This window comes from Leptopilina heterotoma, unplaced genomic scaffold (genome assembly GCF_015476425.1).
Source record: "Leptopilina heterotoma isolate Lh14 unplaced genomic scaffold, ASM1547642v1 Lhet_44, whole genome shotgun sequence".
Taxonomy (NCBI): Eukaryota; Metazoa; Arthropoda; class Insecta; order Hymenoptera; family Figitidae; genus Leptopilina; species Leptopilina heterotoma.
This window is the reverse complement of record NW_025111084.1, coordinates 1,969,623-1,984,054: the sequence shown is the minus strand read 5'-3', so window position 1 is coordinate 1,984,054 and position 14,432 is coordinate 1,969,623. Positions and strand designations below refer to the sequence as shown.

General features: G+C 24.0%; 2 protein-coding genes across 3 annotated transcripts; both read left to right on the top strand.

Moving 5' to 3' along the window:
* The first annotated feature begins 20 nt into the window (after window positions 1-20).
* Window positions 21-9,675, top strand: LOC122506937 (protein ROP). Of its 2 annotated transcripts, none has more exons than XM_043619383.1 (11): window positions 21-100; window positions 1,759-2,055; window positions 4,749-4,852; window positions 5,176-5,324; window positions 5,480-5,695; window positions 5,909-6,007; window positions 6,118-6,325; window positions 6,578-6,826; window positions 6,951-7,138; window positions 7,367-7,521; window positions 7,850-9,675. In XM_043619383.1, the coding sequence occupies exons 1-11, from the start codon at window positions 73-75 to the stop codon at window positions 7,918-7,920; spliced, it is 1,764 nt and encodes a 587-aa protein (XP_043475318.1). In that variant the 5' UTR covers window positions 21-72; the 3' UTR covers window positions 7,921-9,675. The 2 variants fall into 2 exon arrangements, with proteins under 2 accessions (XP_043475318.1, XP_043475317.1); XM_043619382.1 differs by lacking the exon at window positions 4,749-4,852 and adding an exon at window positions 3,971-4,074.
* Window positions 9,676-10,459: 784 nt separating this feature from the next.
* LOC122506936 (argininosuccinate synthase) lies at window positions 10,460-13,396 on the top strand. The gene is given in 9 exon segments (XM_043619381.1): window positions 10,460-10,620; window positions 10,710-10,778; window positions 11,042-11,287; window positions 11,483-11,552; window positions 11,555-11,627; window positions 11,923-12,187; window positions 12,560-12,698; window positions 12,792-12,893; window positions 13,050-13,396. Coding segments are annotated over 9 exon segments (1,248 nt in total). The 5' UTR covers window positions 10,460-10,512; the 3' UTR covers window positions 13,226-13,396.
* Window positions 13,397-14,432: the final 1,036 nt, after the last annotated feature.

Here is a 14,432-nt window from a genome sequence, read left to right as displayed (position 1 = left end):
TTATTCATCCCTGTATCGACCAATCGCGCACCCTAGCGGGAATTTTCAAAATTAACAATCAGTCCTGTCAAAATGGCGTTGAAATCACAGGTTGGACAAAGTGAGTATTAAAGAAATTTACTATTTTCATTAGATTTAAAGGCAAGAAAATGAAGAAAGAGTTATTAAAAGATATTCTTGTTTATATTAATTTTAAATTTTCTCCTTTTTTCCGCATTCATCTTTTCGTACTAATTAAAAATGACGTTGTATTTAGTGGGCGTTTGTCACTCGATGACTTCATCACTGTGCGGCTATTACAGAAAATGTCATTTTTTTGTCAATAAAGAAAAAAAAAACTAATTCAAAAATAAACTTGCTATTGATTGTAAAATAGTAATTTTTTCAAAATATTCCAATCTTTAAATGACAAGTCTTAGGAGTTAAGAATCACTTGTTTTATTGTTTTTAGAAAACTCTCACCAAAACATAATATTTGTTTTAATTATTTTTTTTCACAATAATAAAAATAGTTTCTAATAAAATCGAAAATTCAACTCTACTGGTTAATTATTTTAAAGAAAAATACTTTCGAACGTAAAAGTTAAAACTGTGTTTACGTTTTATTATTTACTTTCTTACTTTTTAAAGTTATTATTATTAGTTATTAAGTTTTTAACAAATTTGTCAATTGTTTTTTTATTTACAAGTGCAACAATAGAATTTAATTATATTATTCAAGAAGCACGTGAGAAGGTTCGTTGACATTTTTCACTCTGAATCAATAGAACCTATTTTTGGTACTGTTTAAAAATAAAAATGTCAAAGGATCACGAGTATTTATAAAAGTGACAAATTTTAATTTGCATATCTGAAAGTTTATTTATTTTGGAATGCAGTTTTTAAAATAGAAAATCAATTACATTGTTGTATTATCCACAAAAAGAAAGAATTGTAAACAGATTTAAGTAAATTTTTGTATAAACCGTTTTGTAAATTTCTTAAAATTGGTTTGTATAAAAGGATTCGAAATTTGTATTTTTAAAGGAGAAAGTATTTTTTTTTATTGTAATATTTTCTTAATTGTTTAGAAATAAAGTCAGGGCACGGGAGAAATCAGACTGCAGGGTTGACAGGTGTGACGTCATTGGTTCGTAAGGGCGATCAATACAATGAAAAGCTCCAAAAGATTTCCTGTGATTTCATCATTTTTCTATATGACATTTTCCTTTTCAGAAATTCAATATTTTAATTCCCTTCCCTCTCCTACAGAAAAAGGGCGGAGAAAATTAAAATATTCCAATATTTACAGATTTTGGTAGCAAATAGAATTAAAATATTATTATTTTAATTTTCCCCTCGAAAAAAGGGTGGAGAAAATTAAAATATTCCAATATTTACACATTTGGTAGCAAATAGTATTATTTAAAAATATTATTATTACTTTTGTAATTTTTTGTCGATCTTTAATTATATTTTGAATTTTAATCGTTTTATCAAAAGTTAAACAATTTAGGACACATTATTTAATTGAAAAATGATTTGTTATCTTGGAGAATTTCCAGTTTTATGGAAAATCAAATAAATGACTTTTCGTATGGAAGAGACAAAAAATCTTTGCTTAATTCTGAATTTATAATTCAATAATTTTATTTTATTTTATTTTATTTATATATTTATTATGTTTAAATACTTCTTCATTAATTTTTGTGTTTATTTCCTGTAATTTTTGTATTAATTTTGTTTTGTGTTCTAATATAAGTTTTGTACAATTTTCAGAGATTATGAATGAAGTCATTAAGCAGAAAAAGAAAACAACTGGTGGAATGGAATGGAGGATTCTTGTCGTTGATCAATTGTCAATGAGAATGGTGTCGGCTTGCTGTAAAATGCACGATATCAGTGCTCAGGGTATAACACTCGTGGAAAATATTCACAAGAAACGAGAACCGTTACCGACAATGGAGGCTGTTTATTTGATAACGCCGAGCAATTCGTCAGTTACAAAATTAATCGATGACTTCAGTAATCCCGGTAGACTCCAGTATAAAAACGCCCACGTTTACTTCACTGAAGGTAAAAAAAACAACAGGGCATTTAATTAGACTTTAATTCAATTTAAATTAAATACACTCTTCGAAATCAAGTCCAACTTTTACGATTTTCAAGGAATTTGACAAAAAAAACTAAATTTAAAGGGGAAATCAATTGGAATTATTCTTCATTTTTTATTTCTTCATTTTTATTTTTTTAATTGTTTTTTTTAGTTATTTCAGGGTTGCCATATGTCAAGAAAATCAGAAAATAGAATTGGTCAGGGAAATCAGGAAACTTTTATTAAAATTACAGGAAAAAAATTAAATTTTTAGAATTTAAAAGAAATATTTGAATATTGATGTTTTTTTTGTTTGCCTAATAAACTATAAAATTACCACGAATTCTAATAAAAAAACCTACAATATTTTCTATTTCTAACAATAATTTATTTTAAATAATTTTATTTTTGAAGAACTATCTCATAAAATTATTACAAAATTATTTAATGAAAAATTTTACATAAAAATTTCAAAAATTCAAATTTTATAAGATTTGTGTTTACAATTTTCACAAATAAATAAATTTTGAATTAAAAATTTTATAGAATTTCAATTTTCAATTGATTTATTTATTTATTATTTATTTAATTAGAAATTTTAAAGAACTTAGTTGCATGAATTTAATTATTTTCAATCCAATTTTAAAAAAATATCAGTATTCAATAATTTTTAGAAAATTTGAATAAATTTCTTGACAGAATTTTAATTATTTTTAATTTTTAATAAGAATTCAATTATTTTTAATAGAATTTCTCGAATATAATAATTCAATTATTATTAAAAAATTTTGACAAATTTCTTGATAGAATTTCAATTATTTATTCAATAAACGTTTTCAAAAGAATTCAACAATTATTAAAATTTTTGATAAATTGTCAGAATTTCAATTATTTAAAATTCTCTAAATGAATTTCATTATTTTTAATTCAATTTTTTAAAAAATATCAGAATTCAATTATTTTTTAAAAATTTCGGTAAATTTCTTGGCAGAATTTCAATTATTTTGAATATTTAGTAAAAATGCAAGTATTATTAAAATTTTTTGATAAATTACTTGACAGACTTTCAATTAAATTTTTAATAAAATGTCTCAATAGAATTCAATTACTTATTATTAAAATTTTTTATAAATTTATTGTCAGAATTTCAATTATTTTGAATTTTTCGCACAAATTCAATTATTTTTAATAGAATTTTTCGATAGAATTCAATTGTTCTTAAAATTTTTGATACATTTCATGTCTGAATTTAAATTATTATTTCAATAAAATTTCTCAAAGGATTTCAATTATTATTAAAATTTTTTTTATAAATTTCTTGACTGAATTTCAATTATTTTAAATTTTTTGCTCAAATTCAATTATTTTCAATAGAATTTCTCGATAGAATTTAATTGTACTTTTAAAAAATTTTAATAATTTAAATTCTTTTAAATTTATTTAAGTTTTTTAATATATTCTTGTTTAATTAATTATTAAAAATAGTTGATTTATAGAAGAATTTTGACTCTAATAAATTAATAATTAATTAAAAATAAATTCTAAAAAAATAATTGAATTTTAAAGAAGGTACAAATAATAGCAATTTTTAGAAATAATGTAATTTTTCGAATGATCGAATTATTTTTATAGTGAAGTAGAATATTCTTCTAGGTCAGGGATAAAAGAGAAAATTTTTTCTGGAAATCAGAAAAAAACAAAATTTAATTTTTTGTGGCAACCCTGTATTTTTTTTTAATTATTTATTTTCTTATTAATTTGTTTTAGTTATTTTCTTTTAGTTATCTATTCTATGCACGTTCATGTCTTTCAACTTTGAACGTGATTTTTTTCGTATTTATTTTCGTTATGTTTTTAAAAATTTTTTTCTGGAAATTTTAGTTTATTTCTTTCCAGCTTGTCCTGATAATCTGATCAATGATATTGCTAACGCGAAGATAGCTAAGTACGTTAAAACTTTAAAAGAGATCAACATCGCTTTTATTCCCTATGAGGAACAGGTAATTAAAAAATAGAATTTCAAAAGGGTTGTTTGTATATTTTCATGTTTTCTGATGGTTTTTGGCAAATTTTTACTAAATCATTTTTAATGTCCTTGGTCTGATCATTTGTCTTATAAACAATTTTGTATCGTTTATTTTCATTTTATTTTAATACATTTTTGTCTGTAACGTTCGATTATAAAATAACAACACTGATTTGTCTAACACTGTGGGGTTTATAGCTCAATAACTCGTTTGAATGTTAATATTATAAGAAAAATAAATACCTGAGGGAAAAAGATCTTGGTTCAGTGATGATTGAATGAATTAACATTTAACCCGTAACACACTTTTTCCCAGAATGCAAAGAAAAGTGAAAAATACAATATGGAGAGAAATATAATTTTTATTAAAATTATTAAAACATAATTATTTATATTATTATTATTTAAATTTAATTTAATTTAATTTTTATCAAATTATTTTATTAATTTTATCAAATTGATTGATTTGTAATTTTATTTTATTACATATAGTTTTGTTTTATTTTTCTATTTATTGAGTTGAATAATTGTAAAAAGAAAAATATGTTTAAATATGTTTCGAAATTCTCTCAATTTCACGTCTCATTTTCATTAATTATTTTGCACAAATTAACGTCTCGTTATCCTATCATACTTGCACTTGCCTAGTGTGTCCGGAGGAGCTGTTCAATGACATCTGCAAGTCACTCGCCGCTAAAAAGATCAAAACTCTCAAAGAGATCAACATCGCTTTCTTGCCGTATGAGTCTCAGGTGAACTAAGATTTTAGAAAAGTGATCTTCCCGAATTTTTTTGTTTCCTCTCGCTTTTTACAATTTACTTAAAACGAAAGTTTCCTTTTTAAAATTTTAAACACCTTTTTTTTATTAATTCGCTAATGTCTTGTTAAATTGTTATTCTGCGGCGCTTGTTCTTTATGTGCAAATTTTTATTTTTCGCTTTCTCTTCTGTAAATTTTTCTTTATTTTTGAATTTAAAATCTTTTTTTTCAAAAATATATTTTTGTTACTCTACAGCTGTAATTTTTGTTTTAATTGTTTAATGGAAGGATTAATAAGAAAATATTGAATTTCAGGTCTTCTCGTTGGATTCAAGAGATACATTTGCATGTTTCTATAATCCATCGTTACATCATGTTCGTAGTGCAAATATGGAGAGAATTGCTGAACAAATTGCGACACTTTGTGCCACTCTTGGTGAATATCCATCAGTTCGATATCGAAGGTATTGATTTTGATATCAGGGAAACTAAAATTAAATTTTTGTGGCAACCCTGATTTATTTTCTTTATTTCTATTTATTTAATTTATTAAATATTTTACTTTATTAGATATTAAGTATTAATAAAAATTCGAAATTAATGTAACTTTCTTTTGTAGCGATTTCGATCGTAATGTCGAATTGGCACAGATGGTTCAACAAAAATTGGACGCCTACAAGGCAGATGAACCGACAATGGGCGAAGGGCCCGAAAAGGCTCGCTCTCATCTTTTAATTCTCGATCGAGGTTTTGATAGCGTTTCGCCTCTGTTGCACGAACTCACATTGCAGGCCATGGCTTACGATTTACTTGAAATTGAGAACGACGTTTACAAGTAAGAAAAAATAAATTAAATTTATTTTACATTTTCGTATTGTAAATATAAATATAAAAAATATGGAGTAAATAACTCTAAAGATACATAATATCCATAAATATAGATAAAACATAGATTTAATTAATATAGACATAAATTAAATATAAATAACTTGAATATAAATAAAAATAAATAAATACAATAGAAATCATAAATAAATAAAATTTGCAGATACGAAGCCACTGCTGGACAGGAGAAAGAAGTTCTTTTAGATGAGAACGATGACTTGTGGGTGGAACTCAGACATCAGCATATTGCTGTCGTTTCACAGTAAGTTGATACAAATATTTTTAATTTTAAATCCAAAATAAATAGTTTATATAAAATGGAGATTTTTGTTTTAAAGAAAAAAAGAACTGATTAAAATTTTAATTATATAGGAACGTTACGAAAAATTTAAAGAAATTCACTGAATCGAAAAGAATGCCTCAAGGTGATAAACAAAGTATGAGAGATCTTTCGCAAATGATCAAGAAAATGCCTCAGTATCAAAAGGAATTGAGCAAATACGCCACGCATTTACATTTGGCCGAAGACTGTATGAAACGATATCAGGGAAATGTCGACAAACTCTGCAAAGTCGAGCAGGTGAGAAAAACATTCAAATGAAATAATTCAAAAAAGTAGAGAAAAAATAAACATTCAATTCAAATGAAAAAAAGAAAAAAAAGTAGAGAAAAAATAAACATTCAATTCAAATGAAATAATGAAAAAAGTAGAAAAAAATAAACATTCAAATGAAATAATTCAAAAAAGTAAAGAAGAAATAATGAATAAAAAACGTAAAACAGTTTAATAACCTATCAATAAAATTTACAAAAACCTGTCAATTATTTTCAGGATTTGGCAATGGGAACAGACGCTGAGGGCGAGCGAATAAAAGATCATATGCGAAATATAACGCCTATTTTACTCGATCAGAATGTGAATAATGTGGACAAATTGCGCATTATTATGCTTTATGTACTCAGTAAAAATGGACTTCCCGAAGACAATTTAAATCGTCTCGTTCATCATGCCCAATTATCGCCTGAGGACAAACAAACAATTATTAATATGGCAAATCTTGGACTTAATGTCGTTGTCGATGTAAGTTTCTCTAAATATGTTTTGCCTCAACTTTAAAATCTTCAAAAAGAATGTTATAATTTATAAGAGTAATTTTTTTTATTTTAAAAAGAAAAGAAATAATTTTTCCTCTTTGAATAATTAGGGTAATCGAAAGAAATTGTACAATGTGCCACGTAAAGAAAGAATTACGGAACAAACCTATCAAATGAGTCGTTGGACGCCAGTTGTTAAGGACATTATGGAAGATTCTATCGAGGATAAATTGGATTCCAAGCATTTTCCATTTTTAGGTGGAAGGGCAACTAGTTCTGGCTATCATGCGCCAACCAGGTGAGCAAGTACTCTGAAAATTGTTTTCAAATCAAAATCAAAAGAAATTTTATTAAAATTGTATTGAAGATAAATATAAATAAAAACTAATTTGTTTCAATTCCGAATCTAAAATCATTCAAAAATTGAAGTTCGTATTTGAAAATAACAGAATTTGAATTAAATATTGCGCGTAACGTTTGCTAGTTAATTAATAAAATATAAATTAAATGTTGTATATTTTTTTAGTGTGAGATATGGACATTGGCACAAGGATAAAGGACAGCAGACAGTGAAAAATGTACCTCGATTGATTGTATTTATCGTTGGTGGCGTAAGTTTTTCTGAAATTCGTTGCGCCTATGAAGTAACGAACGCTCTGAAAAACTGGGAAGTCATCGTTGGTGAGAAATTTATTCAACTTGCTTATAATTATTCAGAGTTGCCACAAGTCAGGAAATTTTATTAAAAGTACTGAAAACAGTATTATTTTTTGTTAAATTTCTTTGCAGAATTTCAATCAATTTGAATTTTTTGCAAGAATTCAATTACTTTCAATAGAATTTGTCGATTCGTTTAGAGTAAAATTCAAAAGTCCTTCTGAAAATCAGGAAAAAAATCAAATTCTTGTGTCAATCCTATTATTGTTATTTGTAATAATTATTATTTGCAACTAAAGAAAAATAACTTTAAAAAAGAACGAAAAGAATTAAAAAATATGTCTATTTTCAGGATCTTCGCATATAATAACGCCAAGATCGTTTTTGGAGGATTTGTCAAAGCTCCACTTGAATTGCTCGTAAATGGCTTCTGTTTTTCTTGTCTGGCGAATGATGATGATGATGATGATGCTGATCAACATTCCCGAGCGTTTATCGCAAACACCACTCAGTTATGTATAACATCAAATATAGTCACGGTTCCATCAGTAATACCAGCTGCGTTTCATCGGCTAATCGTTAATCGCGAAAATTAATAATTAACTTTAGAGAAATTTCACTCTGTGTCAATTGAATTAGATTCGAGTCGCTTAAAAAAACGATTGGAATAATAGAAATGGGTTCACGACTAAACCTTTTTTAGAAAGAGACTGTTATTTAAAAAGAAAAGTTAACCAAAAAGAAAAAGAAAAAAAAAGCTTTTTGAATCTCTTTGAGATTTGAAAGTATCGAGAGATCATCTGGTATAAAAGTGCCTGTACGAAGAGTATTTAGAATGATTACTCATTGGCAGTACTGATGACGATTCGCGTTACGCAGAATTTTTTCTGAGAGAAAGGTCTTAATTTCACTAAATTTTACTAATTTCCTTCTAGAAATTTCTATTTTCTAATTCGAACAGATCGAAAAATTCTCGAAACTGCGCAGTGCGAACGTGAATCGTGCTAAAATTTTATTTAAAAAAATTATATTTCTTTTTTAATTTAGTTCAAGATTCAATTTTACTTGCTCTTTTCAAATTAATTTATAATTCTAATTAAATGATTAAAAAATAGGAAATTAATTTTTGGTATTTTTTATTTTGTAGAGAATTTTCAAAGTCGAGAAAAATTAGTTTTGAATTGAAGGCTGAATATTAAATGCGTGTTAAATACATTGTGAAACCTTTGTAGTATTAAAAAAAAAGAAGCTCTTTTAGTCGGGAGGAGTGCAAAAATAATAGAAATTCGCCAAAAGTGCGTGATGAAACAACTTCGTATTAGAAAGTAACGAATCCAAGTTCATACTGAAAAGAAAATATCAATTTTTCCTAAAAGTTGTTAATAATTATAAAAAAAAATTCTCCAGAATGAAAATTGCATCAAATTTTTTTGATGAAATAATTAAAATAGAAATCAAAGCAAAGAAAGTCAATCAGTATTCAATTCACATTAGAATTTTTAATCTAGAAAATTTCAAAAAAAAAAAATTGATGCGCATTTTCCTTCTAGAGAAACATAATATATAATTGTAAATCTCTATAGCTTTTTTGAATCTTTACAATTTTTGCTCCTTACGAGTAACTAATGTAATAATTGTAGATTTTAATTATTCTTTAATAATTTTTATTAAAGAGCAATTTTAAAATAATAATATATTAAAGAGCACTTTCAGCAAAAGAAAAACAAACAAAAATAATTTCACTTTGTCTATAACTCTTTGCACACGCCCAAAATAATATAAAAAAGCAATGCTGGAAGTCATTGCGCAGATTAATAATTAATTAAATAGTTGATAATTATAAAAAAAAAAAAGAAAAATGTTCTTCTAGAATCTGTAGAGTATTTATGTTTAGAATGAGAAAAATGAAACTACAGAAACAGTTGAACTGTCGATAGATCGAAATTAATTAGGGGATCACTTTTTGGGAAAAATCTTTTTTTGTCTGTTACATAATTGATCGTTCTTGTATTTAATAAGTTAAAATTAATACGTTAATACGCGTTGCAATTACGTGGCAACGATATTATTATAGAGTTTATGATATTTATAAATTATGGAAAAAATATATATATGTATGTTTGTAGTTGTAGCACAAGTCAAAGTGTTATGCTTATAAAGGCCTACACACCAGTGTAATTAAAAGTAGTTTTTTTTCTCAAAAACTCCTATTGATTTCATTTCTCAATTATAGTTTTTTTTCTAATTCGTATAATAATTATAGTACTTACTATTTGCATAATTATTATTGAATCAAAATTTAAACAAATTCATTTATTAAAAAATAAATTATTATATTTATTATTTTCTAAAATAAAATTTACACAATTCAATTATTTTCAAAAATTTTAATAACATTTTTCGCAGGAATTCTTTTACATTTTCAAATGTCAACTTCAATTTTTGAATGATTTTAGTTTCAATATTTTCAGTAAAATTTTAATTTAATTCCTCAAAAGAATTTAAATTTTCATCGAAAAAACTTTGATTTTGTATTTTTACAAATTTTGTTATTTTATTTTTCTATTTTTTATAAATAATAAAATACTTCGTAGGAATTCAATTATTTTTAATATAATTTTAATTAAATTTCTCGACAGATTTCAAGTATATTTAAAAATTTTTTTGATTATTAATTTTTATTGGCATTAATTGTTAAAATTATTCATTTAATAAATAATTTGTATTAATTATTCATTTAATAAGAATTATTAACTTTAATTGTAATTAATTGTAGAAAGTCCACTTGAAAATGAGAATTATCAATTTTTTATTAGCATTAATTGAGGAAAGTGTAATTGAAAATGAGAATTATTAATTTTTTATTAAAGTATATTAAAAAATGAGAATTATTTGCTATCTTTAATTCAAAGGTCAAATATTATCTTTTCGGTGTCTTGTCTCGGTCACGATTATTATTTGCAAAAGTAACTTCACTTTTTTCAATAAAAAAAAATTTAATTTAATAATTTTATTATGTCGGAAGCAAAAAAGAAAATTGTTCTTGCCTACAGTGGAGGTTTAGATACATCTTGTATTTTAAAATGGTTAATTGAAAAAGGATACGATGTGATTGTTTACGTGGTAAGCACAAGGCAGAAAAATTTATTTTATTTAAAAAAGAAAACTATTAACGAATTTAATTTTATTTAATTTTATTAACGAATTTCTAGGCTGATATTGGTCAGGAGGAAGATTTCGCAGCTGTTAGGGAGAAGGCTTGTAAAATAGGTGCTTCGAAGGTATTTTATTAATTTTATTTCTGTTCGAAAAAAACATATTTTATTATTTTAATTTATATTTAAAATTTTAAGTAATATAATCTAATTAAACTTTTTTATTATAATCGACTTTATTTTAATTTTCCTTTATTTTTAAATTATTTAATTTAAATTTATTTTAATTAATATATTTTACTTCTTTTATTTAATTTATTTTTTTATTTAATTTATTTCTTTTATTTAATTTATTCAATTTATTTATATTTATTTCATTTATTTTAAAGGTAATTATTGAAGATTTAAAAGAAAAATTCATCGTTTCGTATGTGTGGCCTTTCGTGAAATGTGGATTATTGTATGAAGGAAGATATCTACTGGGAACATCATTGGCACGTCCTTGCATCAGCGAAGGTTTAATTAATGCAGCGAAAAAGGAAAATGCGAAAATTATTTCTCACGGAGCAACTGGAAAGGGAAACGATCAAATTCGATTTGAACTTAGTTGTTACACTCTCTATCCGGAAGTGGAGGTTTTTCTTTTTTTTTACTATTAATTTTTACACAATTATTGTTTATTCCTATTTTTATATTATTTCACATTCTGGAATTTATTTTTTCCAATTATTATAAATTCAAATTTTTGTTTTTATTTTTCGACACAAAATTTAATTTTCTTCACTTTTTCGACTGATGAATATTAAAATTTTCATTATTAAATTAAAAAGATAGTCGCTCCATGGAGAGATGCGGAATTTTTCAATCGATTTCAAGGCAGATCTGATTTAATAGATTATGCGAAAAAAATGGAATTCCAGTGTCGGCGACTCCAAAAGATCCTTGGAGTATGGATGCCAATCTTTTGCACATTAGGTATTTTTCTTTTTCTTTTTCATTTTGATTTTTAACTTTTAAATGTTCAATTTAATTAATTTCATTTAATCAATTTAAATATTTTTTTCTTTTTCTTTTGAATTATTTTTGTTTCTCTTCCTGTTACAATTATTTTATTTCTCTCTTTATTTCAATTATTTCATATTATTTTTTATAATAAATTATTTATTTAACTTTATTCCTATATTCTGTTGTTTATATTTATTTTTCTGTTTGGAAATATTTATATTTTTATAATTTGTTGTTCTTTAATTTTATTGTTTATAATTTTTAGCTATGAATCGGGAATTTTAGAAAATCCGAATAATTCTGCTCCTGAAAATTTGTATAAATTGACGAAAGATCCATTTATTTGTTCTGATAAATTTCAAGAGATAGAAATTAATTTCATAAAAGGAGTGCCAAATTCAGTGAAGGATTATGAAACAAAACAAATTATTTGTGGACCATTAAAAATCATGGAATTTCTTAATTTAGTCGGTGGTAATAATGGAATTGGAAGAATTGATATTGTTGAAAATCGATATATCGGATTGAAGGTATAATTAATTTTGAAGAAAAAAAAATTCGTTACAAAATTTTTATTTATATTTATTTATTTTCTATTTATTTATATTTATTTTATATTTATTTATATACTTTTCTTTACATTCTTTAGCATAATTGTTAAATTGAGTTTTTTCCAAAGAATAATTTTGTATTTAATTAATCATTTATTTAATTTATTTTATATTTTTATTTGTTTTCTTTCGCATTATTGTTAAAAATTGAGTTTTTATCCAAAGAAATAATTTTGATGAAAATAATTCGTAAATTTCAAATAATTAAAATTAATTCGTAAAAATACTTTTTAAAAATATTTGCACAATTAGAAATGTTTTTTTTTTCTAATGAAAGACAATATTTTAAAGTCAAGAGGAATTTACGAGTCACCAGGAACGAAAATTCTTCACGATGCACACAAAGATTTGGAAATTTATCTTCTGGACAGAGAAGTCCTGAGACTCAAATGTTATTTGGCTGATAAAATGTCAGATTACGTTTACAATGGTCAGTTTAAATCAATTAATTAATTATGTAAAATTATAATTTTCTTTTTTTTTTTAATAATTTTTGACTTATTTTAAAATTCTCAATTTTTAGGTTTTTGGTTTTCGCCTGAATGCGATTTTGTTAAAAATTGTTTGGAGAATTCCCAAGAATTCGTTAGCGGATCGGTTCGACTTCGACTTTATAAAGGAAATGGTCTGTTTCATTAATTTTTATTTCAAAGTTAAATCGAAATCAGTCTTTTTTCTAAATTTATTTTTATTTATTTTATTAATTTATTTTTTTACTTTTATTTTTTAACATTAATATTAATTGAAATTGAAAAAGACAATAAAAGGAAATTAATTACAGTCTTCATAATGGGACGTTCGAGTGAAATTTTGCTTTACAACGAAAAACTTGTCTCAATGGATGTGAAAGGTGATTTTCAACCGGAAGATGCTGGAGGATTTATTCGAATTCAAGCGGTAAGATTAAAAGAATATCAAAGATTTAAGCTTCAACAGAATTCGAAAAAATTGAATTAAAAAAAAGCGAGAAAGAGAAAGAACAGAGGAAGAATGAAACAAAAGAAGGAAATAAACAACAATTAATTCACTATCGTACTCTCTTTTATTCAAATTAATAATTAATTCAAAATAACTTATATATCTTAACTTAAATTATATATTTATATTTATATAAACTGAACTTAAAATATTTCTGAAAATTGAATAAATAATTAGGGACTATTATTTTGAAAGGTTTCTTTTCTTTTCAAAAAAATTAATACCTAAAACAAATTACTTTCAATTAGTTATTAATAATATTTCAACCTTCGAAGGTAATAAGCATATTTTTCTGGATGTTATAATAATATATATGTATAATATATATACGACAATATATAATTATATATAATATTTTTGTTACCTTGTTAATGTTTAATAGTATACACAATGATTTCACACATTCTTTTGTTTTCACATACAATATTTTTTTCTATTGGTTTTTTTTTCATATTTTTTGTTTCATAAATCGAAGGAAAACTAGATTGTGAGACAAAAACCCGATATTATATTTTTTTCGCACTCTGCACACTCTTTTTTCTATATAATGGATGACTTTTTCATTCACAAGAAAAGAGAAAAATTTTTTTTATTTATATTACATAATAAATGTAAAAACTGCAAATTAGGGAAGGTAAAATATACATTATAGGGGGTTTTTTTTCTTTTTTTTTATGTATATATAATATATATTAATTAATCTTCTTACTTCTGATTGACACATTTTTCTCCTGTGTTATTTTTTTTATAATAATAAATCTAAATGTTATACATTTATCAAAGAGTATCGGCAAATACATTTATTAGTATTTTTTCTAATCATTACCAAGTAAAAGGAAATTTGCTTTCTTTTCCTAATTTGAAAAATTTCGTTAAAAGTTGAGTAATTACGAGTAAAATTAAAAAATTAAGCAGTATAAAATTTCGAAAATTGAAAATAATGTAATTGATAAAAGACTAAAAACTATTTCTTGAAAGAAAATGTAAAAGTAGATCTTGAAAATAATTTGAAAAAAATCGTAGAATTTTTAGCTAAAGAAGAGAATTACTTTTTGAGAAAGAAAAAACGTAACAGATAAAAAAAAAGAAATTAATTATTGAAAACTTATTTTTTGAGTTTAGAAAATAGAATAATTGAAAAATAAACATTTTTTTAAAATTCTTTATTTTTAAATAACAGTAGGAT